Below are 14,035 nucleotides of genomic sequence, written 5' to 3' on the forward strand. Positions count from 1 at the left end.
CCCACATTTCTAAGAATCTTTTTTTTTCACAGAAATGTGGGAACATAGTGCTGTGGGAACATAGGGATGGCCAACTTTTTCAGTAGAACCTCCTCCTGGATGCTTCAACTCAATGTATCGTTTTAAATTCATGGCTGATGTTCAAACTTGTTTTTTTAGACCCTGTGGGCACATTTTGCATAAAAATACCTTTTCCAAATCTAAACTGATGTTTTGATAAAAAAATATTCATATGAACTGGCTTCAGCAGTACTAGTCGCTGCGTCTAAATTGCTAGTTGCAAAAGCAACACCGATGTTCTGACAAGTCTGTTCCGCCGTTGAATAGTTTTCCCCTTCTGTTCAAATGCATAGCCGTGGTTAGGGATGAGGTTTGGTTAAGGTATACTTACTTACTTAGACCTTTAAATTCCCATAGGAACATAGGCTATCGACGAAGCTCTTCCATCCTCTCCGATCTTGGGCCCTCCACTCCAGATGTTGCCATGTCAGCCCTTCATTCTTCATGTCCTGTTCTGTGGTTCTTCTCCAGGTTGTTCTCGGTCTGCCTCTCTTCCTCCTGCCCTGTGGGTTCCACGTCAGCGACTGTTTAGTGATTGATTTCTTTCTTCTGAGTGTGTGCCCTATCGACTTCCATTTGCAAAGCAGTTTCCTCCCGTTTTCCTGAATCTGTTGATGTGTGTGGGCCAGTAGTGCCAGATCATCAGCAAAATCGAGATCTTCTAGCTGCTCGGTCAAGCTCCACTGTATGCCGGTTCGTCTATTGTTGGTTGTTTCTTTCATCACCCAGTCTATGCAGAGGAGGAAAAGAGAGGGTGAGAACAGGCACCCTTGCCGCACACCAGTCAGTACCTCGAATGCCTCCGATATACATCCTTCATGGAGGACTTGACATCTCGTCCCTTGGTAGGTGCTCCTTATGATGTTGATCCTTTGTTGGGAGTTCCTTTGTTTGCAGTTTATCTCCAATGGGTTTGGGGCTGTTGGGATATCTGCTGGCAGTTGAGGAGGCTGCCTGTTGAAGTGTTCAGTCCACCTCTTCACCTGGTCTTCCTTAGTTGTGAGGAGTTTTTAATGTGTGCCTGTGTGTGTCTGAATTTGCCTGTGAGCTTTCTTGTAGTTAGGTATAGGTCTTTCAGGTTGTTCTTTCCTGCTGCTTCTTCTGCCTGTTGTGCTAAATCCTCAATACATTTCTTCTTCGTCTCTCCTTACACTTCTTTTCACTTCTTTGTTTGCTGTTGCATATTCTTTCTGTGCTGCCGCCTTGGTCGCTCTGGTTTTACTTCTGTTTACTGCCTCTTTTTTCTTCCTCCTCTCACTCACTTTGCTCTCTGTATCTCTGGATATCCAGGGATTGCTGTCTGACTTCCTCCTCCCTACTACTTCTTTGCATGTGTCTTTCCAGGTTTTCAGACCTTTCCATATCTCCTCCACTTTGCTTGGGGTTTCTATTTCTAGAGCTTGGTAACGGTTGTGTAGTGCCACTTTGTAGAGTTCGGATGTACCTAATGCCTGAAATTGCTCTGTGTTGAATTTGACCCTTTCTTCCCTGTGCTTCATGCATTTTAACTTCAGCTGAATCTTTGCTGTGAGGAGCTGGTGGTCAGATCCTGCTGCGTCTGCTCCTCTTCTGACTCTGACATCCAGCAGAGAGTGTCTAAACTTCTGACTTATGCAGATGTGGTCTATTTGATTTTCTGTGGTGTGGTCAGCAGACACCCAGGTGGCTTTATGGATGTTCTTGTGTTGGAATACTGATCCACCGATGACCAAGTTGTTGTCTGCACAAACTGATGCAAACCTCTCTCCATTCTCATTCATGGTCCCTAGTCCTTCTCTTCCCATTACTGTCTCAAAGCCGTTGTTATTTCCCCCTATCTTTGCATTCATGTCTCCCATCAAGATCACAACGTCCTTCCTTTTCCTGTCCTGTAGAATGGTGTATAGTTGGTTGTAGAATTGGTCCTTGGCTTCATCATCAGTGTCGTTGGTGGAAGCATAGCATTGTACCACTTGGAGGTTTATTTTCTTGTGGGTGTTTTGGAATTTGGCGGTGATGATCCGTGAGTTGATGGGTTCCCAGGTGAGAAGGGCCCTTTGTGTTTCTTTGGACAGCATGAACGCTACTCCCTCTGTGTGGTGCGGAGTCATCTGGATGCCCTGAGTAGAGTATGGTCTCTCCACTCGCCAGCTTGACCTGCCCTGACTGGAGCCACCTAATTTCACCCAGACTAAGGACGGATGTCCCGTACCTCCTCATCTCTTCTGCTATCACTGCTACCTTTCCACCAGCATACATGGTCCTCACATTCCATGTTGCTATGGTGGTGGGTCGCCTTGAGGTCAGAAGCAGCTTCGAACGTACAGTCTCCTTGCGGTTTTCCAGGCATCGTCATATTCTCTTTAGCTTGGGTCGCCGCAGAGGCTTCCTTCCCAAGGCTTTAGGATTTTCTGATATTCCTCGATGTTCCCGTAGCTGAAGACTTTTTACGGGGTGGAGTAGCTGGTCCCACACCCAACCCCCACCTTTAGGGGAATGTTTTGGCGTTGGTTTGTTAGTCCTCTTTCCTCCCCTATTGTCTTTCAGGTAATGTATTACAGCCTCATACCACGTGAGGCCAGACAGGCATTGGGTCGTGTACAAGCTGTCTCGGCACATCAAGCCCAACCAACTCCTGCTGCTGTGAATTGAAAGCTGCACTAGGCAAGCTAACCCTACCAGCAGCGCGAGACAAGGTATACTTAGGGGGAAACATATTTATGAGGTAACAGTCTTTGACACAACACTGACATGCTGGGTGCTGTAAATCCTTAGGTGTCCTAAACTCCTGCGAATGATGCTCAGGTACATGTTCATTAGTTGCAAACAAATACTGTACGTTCAGTTCACCAAAAACAACACTGATATTTAATATGTTCTTCCATAACGTAAATGTTTGAAGAGATTTTCCAAAAGCCCCTTTTTTAACTTTACTGTCCCACAGTTTTGGTAGCATATTATGCATCCATAATTACCTTACATGAGGTTATGTTTTCACTTCAGTTTGTTGGTTTGTTTGTCTGTCAGCAGGTTTTCGAAAAACGAATAACACAAATTAATGAAACATGGTGTAAGGGTGTAGCATGGGCCAAGGAAGAACCGATTAAATTGCGGATCCGAATCACGCAGATACAAAAAATATTTTTTCCTCGTTAACATTGCGAGATAGGGAATGGCCATGCCGGAGGTCGGTGCTCTCCGAGTGCCCTTCTAGTTACTTTAAAGGGTCTGTAGAATATCAGTGGTTAACCATCTTCCCCAAATTTTTAGTTTAGTTTTCCAGTACTATATTCTGTAGGTATCCAGTATTTACAAAAATGAGTATAATTTATTTCTCCTTTCCTCTCGAACGTCCAATAGTTATTCCCTTGTTCCCCATTGTCTTGTTTTATTCCACTGTACCTTTTTAAGTACCAGTTAGAAGTATTTTAGTGGTACCTGATTCATATATTTACACATTTATCGAACATCATTCAACAATGAAGTGTAAAAGTAAACTTTAGGAGCCGCTTACAAATGATCACATGATCAATCACATGTATGCTCAGAGCAGGAAGAGCCAATAAGAGACCAGACATTTAACCAACCTCTACCCAATTGTTCATCCATTAAAAAAATACTGTTATGCAGTTATTCTTCATTCAAGATCATTACGGCAAAGATCTTTACTTCCATTTTGTTTTTATTCTTCTTGAAGGACATAATGGTCAACAGTGGAAATGTCATTTGCAGCTTTGATATTTATGAACAATTCTCTCTTGTCTGTCTCCACTAGAATAATGAAAAACAGTGTGGTTTTTCCTTTGCTGCTCCTCTTGGGGACGTGCTCAGGTTACGGTAAGTATAATGTGCGAATATCTGTATTTTAACGATAAAACAGCATCAAAGGTAGTTGCGTACATTGCTCATATCTGGTGATGTCATTTAATAATACGCTGAATGAAAGGGGGGAGGTCAGAAAAGGTGGAGGTATACTCAAATGGCTGTTCTGTAAAGAAAGTTTTTCTGGGCAGGAATCTAGGGTCATACAAGATACAACAATAATAATAGTAACAAGGGTATGAAAGTAAATCTGTTTCATCGGATTTTGAAATGAAAAAGCCATGAATTTCTCGCACTGAATATTTATGCATTGAAATTATGTATTTGAGTTTTTTGCCTCTGAATTTTACTCAAATTTTCAACAACTTATTTTCAACTTTATTTTTTAAGTTTATGAATTCCGAATCAAAAATTCCAAATTCAGATACAAAATACAATATATAAAATTAAACTAATATATTTTCAACTTGCTCAAATTCACCAGGCCAAATTCAGCAGCAAAATGTAATATATAAAATTCACTGTTAACATCTGGTAACCCAAGGAAAAGCAATCAATTCTAGATTCTGGATCGGGAGTGTGCCATAGTAGCTTGCAGCCAACAACTGGAAACTTTTTACAATTTTCGTCTGCTATTTCATCAATAAATTCACTATTGAGACTTTTTTATGCGAGAAAACAACTGTGTAGAGTTCGAATATGGGCAGCTTTACGAAAACATTTTTTTTAGAAATATGTTTATTGATTTTCAAGAAAAGGAATAAAGACAGGAGAGAGAGGGGAAAAAAAAGAAAAGAAAAAAAACCTAACAAAGAACACTAACATACAGAACACAGCACATCTTGGATTACAACAATATTCCATGGTCATAGTTAGGATGGGTACCATAAACAAAAACATCTAAAAGTAGTGAAGATAAATGAATTTGACATATACAAAATCACCTACTAATTTGCACAGTGAGGTTTTATACAATAGCCAATGTCTAGGAGCTCACATTTTTAAGGTAATTCAATATCGGGTCCCATGTTTTATCAAACTTGTCTCCTCTATCTTCATTATAGAATCTCAATCTTTCCAGATGTAAAGTATTTGACAATTCTCCCAGCCACAAATTATATGAAGGCACAGAATCCATTTTCCATACACGTAAAATCAACTTTTTTGCAATCACCATCCCAAATTGAATGGCTCTTCTTTCAAATTTATTGACGGAGGAGAGGACACTAGTGGCCCCCAGAATCGCTGCCAAGGGGCTGGGTACCAAATTCTTACCAAAAGCCTCAGAAAAAAACAGAAAAATACACTTCCAATATGAATGAAGTTTACTACATGCCCAGAAAGAATGTGCTAGAGTACCTATATGGGATTTACATCGGTTACATACTGGTGGGATATCAGGATAAAATTTGTGTAACTTTTCCCGCGAATAATAGAGTCTGTGGAGTGTTTTAAACTGTATTAGGTTGTGCCTGGTATTAACTGAACACTTTTGCACATTACGTAGACATTCTTCCCAAACTTCATCATTTAATTCCATATTCAACTCATCTGCCCATGCCCGTTTATACGCCTCCGTATTCATCAGAGCTCCATCATGAAGCATTCGAAAGAAAGCAGAGATTGCCCCTCGGGAGCCCGGGTCAAATTTGTTAACTGCCTCAAGAGTATCATGTTTATTTAGAACTTCAAAGTTTGGTATATTTTTTTTTAACAAAATCTCTAATCTGCAAAAACCTGAAAAAACTTGAGGCAGATATTCTATATTTGGCTTGCAGCTGCCTAAATGAGGCAAACTTTCCCCCAATATACAAATCATTTATGTTTTTAATGCCTTTCTGTTTCCAAGCAGAGAAAGCAATATCATTTAGGCCGGGTATGAAAGCGTGATTTTCACAAATTGGAGTATCAGTATATACACTTGGCGCCTTGATATGGAGTTTTATCTGCTCCCATGTGCGCATAGTGCCAGTGATTACAAAGCTGTTACTATAATGTGACTTCCTAACTTTGGTGGGGCTGTTGAGCAGAGCCAGCAAGGAGGTCTTGTTACAAAGCAATCGTTCTATGCATAGCCAAGCAGGGCAGGAATAAGAAGAGGAGGGGGGGGGGCCTTTCCTCCACCAAGCAAGTATAGACAGATGAGCCGCCCAGTAATACATTTTAAAATTTGGTAAGGCAAAGCCTCCAGCATTTTTTGGTTTACACAGATGGTTTTTGGAAATCCTGATGGCTTTGTAGTTCCAGATAAAAGGAGCAATAATTTAATCTAATTGTTTAACGTAATACTGGGCAATGTAACATGGAAGAGACTGAAAGAGATGTAGGAAACGTGGCAGTGCAATCATCTTAATTGCATTAATCTTACCTACAAGAGAAATAGGAAGAGTCTTCCAAAAATGTATACTTTGTTTAAGTTGCTCAATCTTATTATACCAATTCTTCTATAGAAGGTCCTCAGGGTCTTTAGTCACAGTTATACCAAGATACGAAAAATCTTTAAAAGCTTTTTCAAAAGGAGTAGACTGTATAAATGTCATATCAACTTTGTTAGAAATTGGCATCAACTCACTTTTATCCCAGTTAACAGAAAATCCGGAGAGTCTGCCAAAGTTGATAATTAAAGTCAAAAGATGAGGTAATGAAGCTTGAGGATGAGAAATGAATAAAAGAATGTTGACACCCCTGACAAGTTCCACGACTGATTGTAAAAGGGCATGAGATATTATGGTTGGTTATGACGGAGGCGGTTGGATGTGAATAGATAAGCTCAATCCATTTCATAAAGGAGGGCCCAAAACCAAATTTTTTAAGTGTAAACAACATATAGGGCCATTTCACCTGATCAAAGGCACGCTGTGCATCTAAAGAAATGATTACTGTCTCTTCAGTGTGTAATATGGAACAAGCGGCACAAATTAAAGTACATATGCCTACCTGGCATGAACCCTGTTTGGTCAGGGTGAATAATAGAACAAATGTGCTCCTTTAATCTATTGGCTAAGACTTTCCCAAGAATTTTCGTTTCGATAGGTAGCAGGGAGATAGGACGATATGAAGAGACCAAGTTAGGATCACGTCCAGGTTTGGGTATAAGTGAAATATTGGCCTTATATAAAGTGGGAGGCAACCTAGAGCTCACCAGTGAGTGATTCAGCATTCGTAGGATAAGTGGGGAAAGTTTATGGCTAAGTACCTTGAAAAATTCGATACAAAAGCCATCTGGTCCTGCTGCCTTATTGTTGGGGAGAGAGGAAAACACATCTTTTACCTCACTCAAATTGATGTCTGCATCTAGTGAGGAGGAAGATTCTTTTGATAATTTAGGCAGTCCCAGATTTTCGAAATTTTTAGCCCCTGGATCAGATCCACCCTGTGACTGATAGACCTTTTCATAAAAATCAGCAAAACATTCATTAATTCTTTTAGGATCCGTCAGGGGAATCCCATCATTCCCCTTGATAAAATGTATAGACTTGGACGCCTGAGATTGTCTTAACTGGCGGGCAAGTAACATTTGGGGTTTATCACCAAACTCAAAATACTTTTGCCTTACTTGGGCCAACAAACGTGAAACATTTTTGGACAATATAGAATTGTACTCATATCTTAATGCTGAGATTTTCTTCAGTACTTCAAGTTGATTATCCACTCTATATAGTGCTTCCAAATCTGATAGCTGACTATCTATTTCAGTTAACCTAGCTTTAGATTTTCTTTTTTCCATCGCGTCATAAGATATGATGTGGCCCCTGAGAACAGACTTCATGGCCTCCCAAAGTGTGGAGTCGCTAACTTCACCATTATCATTAGTGTCAATGTAAAGATCAATTTTGCTCGAAAGATAAGAACAAAATTCCTTCTCTTTCAGTAAAGTATCATTTAACCGCCAGTTAAATTCTCCCCGCTTAAGATTCAGATTAAGCTTTAAGGAAACAGGGGCATGGTCTGAAATGAGAATATTATGATAAATGCAATCCACAACTTGTGATAATAATTTGGAATCCAATATAAAATAATCAAGCCTTGAGTAAGATTTATGAACGGCTGAAAAATAGGAAAAATCTCTTGCTGTGGGACTAAGGAGCCTCCAAATGTCCACCAGATTATAACACTATCAGATTATTAGGAGCGATACTGATCAAGGACTGAATCCAAAACGCAATTAAAGTCTCCACCTAAGATTATATTTGTGTTAGACATATTGGATATAGTGTTAAAAAGATTCTGGAACAAAATGGGATCATCAAAATTTGGGCCATATACATTTATCAAAGTCACAGATACAGAGACACAGAGTTTAGCTCCCCTTTAACTAATAAATATCTACCTCTATCATCAGAAATGGTTTGCATATGTACAAAGGGAGTGTTTTTCTTAATAAGGGTTGCCACTCCTCCTGCTTTTGTGCTAAAGTTTGATTGGAAGACATGTGATGCCCATGAAGGACATAATACTTTAGCGGCAGTTTTTTTAATATGTGTTTCCTGGAGGAAACATATATCGGCCTTGAGTGTACGTATATGAGCATACACTTTTCCTCTTTTTAATGGGCTATTCATCCCCCTTACATTCCAGCTGACTAGATTAACTCCACCATCACTGTGCTTACTAGGCCCTCTTAACATAAATAGTATCTACAATGTAAAATAGCTTGTTACCTGACCATGGCAAAGAGGATTGTGCAATAAACGAAAAAAGAGATGTGCTGAAGCAAAGAGAACCCTAAACTGAACATATGAACGCACCCCAGAGGGAAAACCACAAACCACCATACCCCAAATTATAATGCAATTGTCGGTCAAGGATCAGTCCATATAACGACCCGATCAAATGTCCGTGTCCCAGTCATGAGCCTCTCGACTCAGGAATTTTTCGGCTTCGGCCGGGGTACTGAAGGTGCCCGTGTTGTCGTTAACGGTGACCACAAACCTCGCCGGATGCCTAAAGCCACACCGAATTTTCCTGGCTCTAAACTTCTCCTTGATGTGTTGAAAAGCCATCCGCTTCTTCATGGTTGCTGATGTTAAGTCAGGAAAGATGAATACCGGACGCCCGTCATACTGTAGCAGGGCCTTCTCCCTCGCGAGCCTTAGTACCAGCTCCTTTACCTGGAAGCGTGCAGCCTGGCGATGATAGCTCTCGGTTTCCCGTTTTTCGCTGGCGCTGCGCTTCGGTGGGCACGGTCCACATCCACAGGATGATCAAAGTGCTCCTCTCCCAGTAGCTCCGGTAGCAACTTGGTGACAAACTCCGTTGGCTTGCCGTTCTCGGCTTTCTCTTTTATTCTGATTATACGGATGTTTTGCCTGTGAGAGCGGGATTCCAGGTCATCTAATTTAGCTTGCTGTAGCATGCACTGGGAAGCTAGGCTCTCGTGTCGCCTCTCCAGTTCGTCCAGACGTTTTTCGTGCGATTCAACAGCATCCTCTGTTGTGGTCACACGTTCACTAACGGATTTAAGGCTGGAAAGGGACCCATTAAGCTCGTCGAATCTGTCGTCCACGGCGCTTTTCATCTTGCGTATTGCTGCTAAAATGTCTTCGTTAGTAGCCGGGAGCTCACCGCTACCAGCAGTAGCACTAGCTGCAATAGCACCTGCCTGTTCGGTGGTCTCCGCGTCGGCATCTTTTTCCGACAAAATCTTCACAAGAGCTTTTTTTCGGCTCTGAACCCCTTGCCTTTTTTTGTCATTTTCCTGCTGCACAGCATACGACCATTAGTAGTTTATTTAAAGACTTATGGGTGAGATGTAAGCTAGATTGAGGTGGAGCTCCCTACAAACATGTCTACTCCACAGCATGGTCCGCCATCTTCTCCAGCTTTACGAAATTTGATGGCCAATTGTACATTTGCTCCGATGTTGTTGGACTTGAGAAGCTCCAGTCTAACGTGACAGCCAGCTGGTGGAGGTCGGGATCGCTCGCTGGCCGGCCAGGGATGCTCACAGACCCCGCTGTCAGCTGGAGGTCTGTCAGGAGACCCATGGACAAGAGGCGTTTATATGTAGTTCTGTCCTACAGGTGTACATTAGTGTTACGTTAATATATTTTCTATATAGAGTTGCACTTATATATTGTGGTTGTGGACATTTCTGTTGCCTGTTATTATTATTTCTGTATGTTTCCTGTTGTGTTTATTGTATTCCGTGGTCTGTGTATATTTTGTTGTGTATATTTCTGTTCCCTGTTGTGTATTTCCCTGTTTATGTTCTGTTTCCTGTTATTTTGATAGTCTGTTTTCTGTCTTGTCATGTCTAGTTCTACTTCCTGTGTTTTCCCGCCTGTGTCATTGTCTGATGTGCTCCACCTGTTCCCCAGCCCTGGTGTCACCTGTCTTGTGTCTTCTCGTTACCTTGTTTATTTGGCCCCTGTGTTTCCTTTGTCTGTTGTCAGATCGTTTGTGTCTTGTTCCTGTCAGTTTGTGTTTGTTAGTGTCTGGTCAGTTTCTACACTTCCTCCATTTCCCTGTTTTTTTACTCCCTTGGTTTTCTTGGACGCCTTTTACCTGTTTTTGCCTGCTCCTTTTCCCAGGACTCCCTTGGTTCATTTTTGTGTTTTGTAATAATAAATCCTCAAGCTCAAACCCTCTCCTGCCTGCCTGCCTCTCCCTGCGTTTGGGTCCTTTAATCCTCTACACCGTAACACTTATAGCCTACATGCCCAGAGAGAGAGAGAACAGATGGGAATTAGTATTGTGATATATCTGGTGCAACACATTTATTGTAAACTGCCCCTGTTTTAAATAAGCCAGTAAATTAATGAAATATATAAGCTTAAGTTTAAATAACATTCAATTCAATTTAGTTTTATTTATAGTATCAAATCATAACAACAGTTATCTCAAGACACTTTACAGATAGAGTAGGTCTAGACCACACTGACCCATACAAAGACCCAAAAAATTTCAGATACCTAATTTCAATGCATTAATATTCAGTGCTAGAAATTCAATGACTTTTTAATTTCAAAATCCAATAAAACTTACTTATTTCAATACAAGAGCACTTTACAAAATAGCACTAATAATTTACTAACTTGAGTCAGTGTTGATTGGGGCTGAAGAGTACAAGTTTAAAAATGAAAATCTGTGGGTGTGACTTTGGAAAGAAGTAAACATTAGCCAACATTAAGCTGGTACCTAAAACATGTGTATTTCCTTCACAGAAAATGTGGCCTTGCGTGGCAAAGCAACTCAGTCACAACGCCAGGCTGAAGCTTTTGGAGCTGCCTACAATGCTATTGATGGAAACCGTGATTCTAATCATTTTGCCGGTTCATGCTCCCACTCTAAAACACACACCAACCCCTGGTGGAGAGTGGACCTGCTGGAGTCCTACATCGTCACCTCCATCATCATCGCCAACAGAGGAGACTGCTGTGCAGAAAGGCTCAACGGGGCAGAGATTCGCATCGGCAACTCTTTGCAAGACGATGGTATCACAAACCCATTGTGAGTGCTTATTAATAGTTATAGGAGATACTTTTATTTATATATATATGAAAAAGGACAGCTAGAGCAACAATTGAAACTTAATTTCTTCCAGAGAACTGTACTTTTTATTTTCCTATCTGCTCTGATCAATAATCGTCGCCACAGTTTCCCTTTAGACCTGTGGGAACTGGCCAATGCTAGCAGTGGAGGCATTACTCATTAAAGTACGGTCCAGGATATCAGTCAGTTTGGAGACTCACACTTTCAACCTCAATCCAGTCAGTCCAGTCACAACAGACCTGTTTCTTTTAGCACGACACTGCAGTCTGCATCACGGAGAAACCACCAACTTGATCCTGACCATCAATAATGAGCTGTTTTCTCTCTTTTTGTCTCTCTTTTAGGGCTGGTGTAATTTCTGAAATCCCTGCAGGGAGATCATACACTTTGACTTTCACCAATCGTGTGGAGGGACGTTATGTGACTGTGTCTCTACCTGGTTCAGACAGGGTTCTTTCACTCTGTGAAGTGGAAGTTTTCGGGTACCGTGTCCCAACTGGTGAGAGTTTAAGAAATAACATATTGTAAGACTTTTTCTCTGTATGTGCACAGAAAGCAACTTCCATAGGAATGAATAAGATGCCATCTTTGAACTATAGACTGTAAAAAAATAATGGACAAAGCTTCAGAAGCCAATGCTGAAGTGGCTCAAACCTGCATTCTATCTAAGTTCCAGTAGGGGACAACTCCTCTAGTTGCAAAAAGAAGTCCTTTGCTATAGAAGTCTATGAGAAAATGACCCTAATTCTCACTTGATTTATTTCCTCAATACACACGGTAAATCTGGATGACTCGGTTTAGAAGGGTTGAAAATCAGCTAATTTCCCCCTTTAGTGTTTAGCTTAGCGCAGCGCCATTGCAACCATAAACAACACTGTCAACTCTGTCAAAAATCAGCAGAACTTTTGCCACAGTAAAACAACGCCAGACCAGGCACGTTTATTTGTATAAACAAGCTACAACAAGGTAATTCAAAGATATCAGATATCAGAAGTCATACATGTTAAATCAACAGACAATTTGTTGTGATTTTGTTGTAATGATAAGCGCAAACAAGCAAATAAGTTGTGATTTGTATAGTTATTCTTTTTGCAGGAGAGAACCTGGCACTCCAAGGAAAAGCCACACAGTCATCATTACACAGTTTTGGCCTTGCATATAATGCCATTGATGGGAATCGTGCCAGCACGTGGGAGAAGGCGTCCTGCAGTCACACAGATCACGAGCTGAACCCCTGGTGGCGACTGGATCTGATCAAAACCCACAAAGTATTTTCGGTTAAGATAACCAACCGAGATAGACGTGAACAATTTATCAATGGAGCTGAGATCCGCGTTGGAAATTCCCTTGACAACAATGGCAACAACAATCCCAGGTAATTTACCACTTGTTTATAACATCACTAATATTAAAAAGTCACTATTGGAATTTAGATGGAACACATTTTTCTGTCACTCTGGTGCTAATTATTATATACTATATACTTAACTGATTTTAGGATTAAAAATTGTGACGTCCTGGTCATAACACCACATCTCTGAATGGATTGTAAGGATATTTACTAGCAGCTTTTATAATATGGTCATTTGTAATTTGCCCAGCTATTTGAGTAGCCTAGATGTTTCATGTTCATTTGTTTCTCTAACTTCTTTTTTAACCTTGTGATGTGTGTCGATGTTGTTACTCTTGCAAGGCAAGTTCTCTCTGTCCAAGGCAAATTTCTCCTTAGGGAGACTAATAAAGAGACTTTGACTTTGACTTTGACTCTCTAACCCGCTTTCAGAGTACTTGAGATAAAACAAAATGGCAAAAATAGGTTTAAAAAGGTGGAAGAGAACCCTTTGGTTACAGTTAAGGACCTGTTGAAATATCTCAAAGTTACTTGACATCATGATTCAGCAATAACATATAAAGGGCAAAATATGCTTATGGAAGGTTCTTAATTAGGATTCTGTGACAAGAACTTAAAAGAGACATTCATGAAAGTCATTCCTGAAATATCAATATTTTTCATTATCACCTGCCACCAACAGTCTAACAAAGTGAAGCCTATGTCACTCTCAGTGTATGTTGTTTGTCAAATTAGACTCATGGGTGTGGTGAAAATGAGTCATCTATTTCTTCAGCCAACCCAAGTTAATGAAGCGATTTCTGCTTCTTCTACCAGGTGTGCTGTGATATCAAGCATCCCGGCAGGTCAAACTGTTGAATTCCAGTGTGTCAACGGGTTTGATGGCCGCTATGTTAACATAGTTATCCCTGGAAGACAGGAGTGGCTGGTCCTGTGCGAGGTGGAGGTGTATGGCTCTGTCCTGGATTAGCTTTAACATTTACTTCATTTGCAAGAATATAGCCAATGTTGTTATATGTACTCAAACTAAGCAACATAATAGATCCAGATTTAATGTGATTGTTAATAGATTTAGCTTTAATGTGATTGTTCACATGACAAATAACCAATAGAATTGTGTGCAACATGGAGTTAAGTTTTAGACATTAGCAAAATGATGGATAAAATGGGTCTTTGATAGTCTCTGTGTTAACATCAGCCTACAACAATCATGTGTGAAACTTGGGCTGGGTACCGCTCAAACACTTTCGATACTGATACTGGTACCGATACCGTGTATTCGATACAGGTTCCTGAACGATACTTTTATTGAAACCAATTTTATCGAAA

At 40.6% G+C, this 14,035-nt stretch overlaps 1 protein-coding gene and 1 pseudogene across 1 annotated transcript; one reads left to right on the plus strand and one right to left on the minus strand.

The window, feature by feature from the left end:
* Positions 1-1,070: 1,070 nt before the first annotated feature.
* Positions 1,071-2,850, minus strand: LOC118496114 (annotated as a pseudogene).
* Positions 2,851-3,743: 893 nt separating this feature from the next.
* LOC116036022 (fucolectin-7-like) lies at positions 3,744-13,827 on the plus strand. The gene is made up of 5 exons (XM_031279430.2): positions 3,744-3,876; positions 11,028-11,313; positions 11,700-11,854; positions 12,451-12,730; positions 13,523-13,827. Exons 1-5 carry the CDS (start codon positions 3,759-3,761, stop codon positions 13,674-13,676), a joined length of 993 nt encoding a protein of 330 aa, XP_031135290.1. The 5' UTR covers positions 3,744-3,758; the 3' UTR covers positions 13,677-13,827.
* Positions 13,828-14,035: the final 208 nt, after the last annotated feature.

The sequence above is a fragment of the Sander lucioperca genome, chromosome 10 (assembly GCF_008315115.2).
Source record: "Sander lucioperca isolate FBNREF2018 chromosome 10, SLUC_FBN_1.2, whole genome shotgun sequence".
NCBI classification, from domain to species: Eukaryota; Metazoa; Chordata; class Actinopteri; order Perciformes; family Percidae; genus Sander; species Sander lucioperca.

Excerpts from the sequence above, each read along its gene's own strand:
- LOC116036022 (XM_031279430.2), top strand. The coding sequence starts at position 3,759 with ATGTCATTTGCAGCTTTGATATTTATGAACAATTCTCTCTTGTCTGTC. Across the intron at positions 11,314-11,699 it reads GATGGTATCACAAACCCATT|GGCTGGTGTAATTTCTGAAA; the intron begins GTGAGTGCTTAT and ends TCTCTCTTTTAG. Across the intron at positions 12,731-13,522 it reads AATGGCAACAACAATCCCAG|GTGTGCTGTGATATCAAGCA; the intron begins GTAATTTACCAC and ends TTCTTCTACCAG.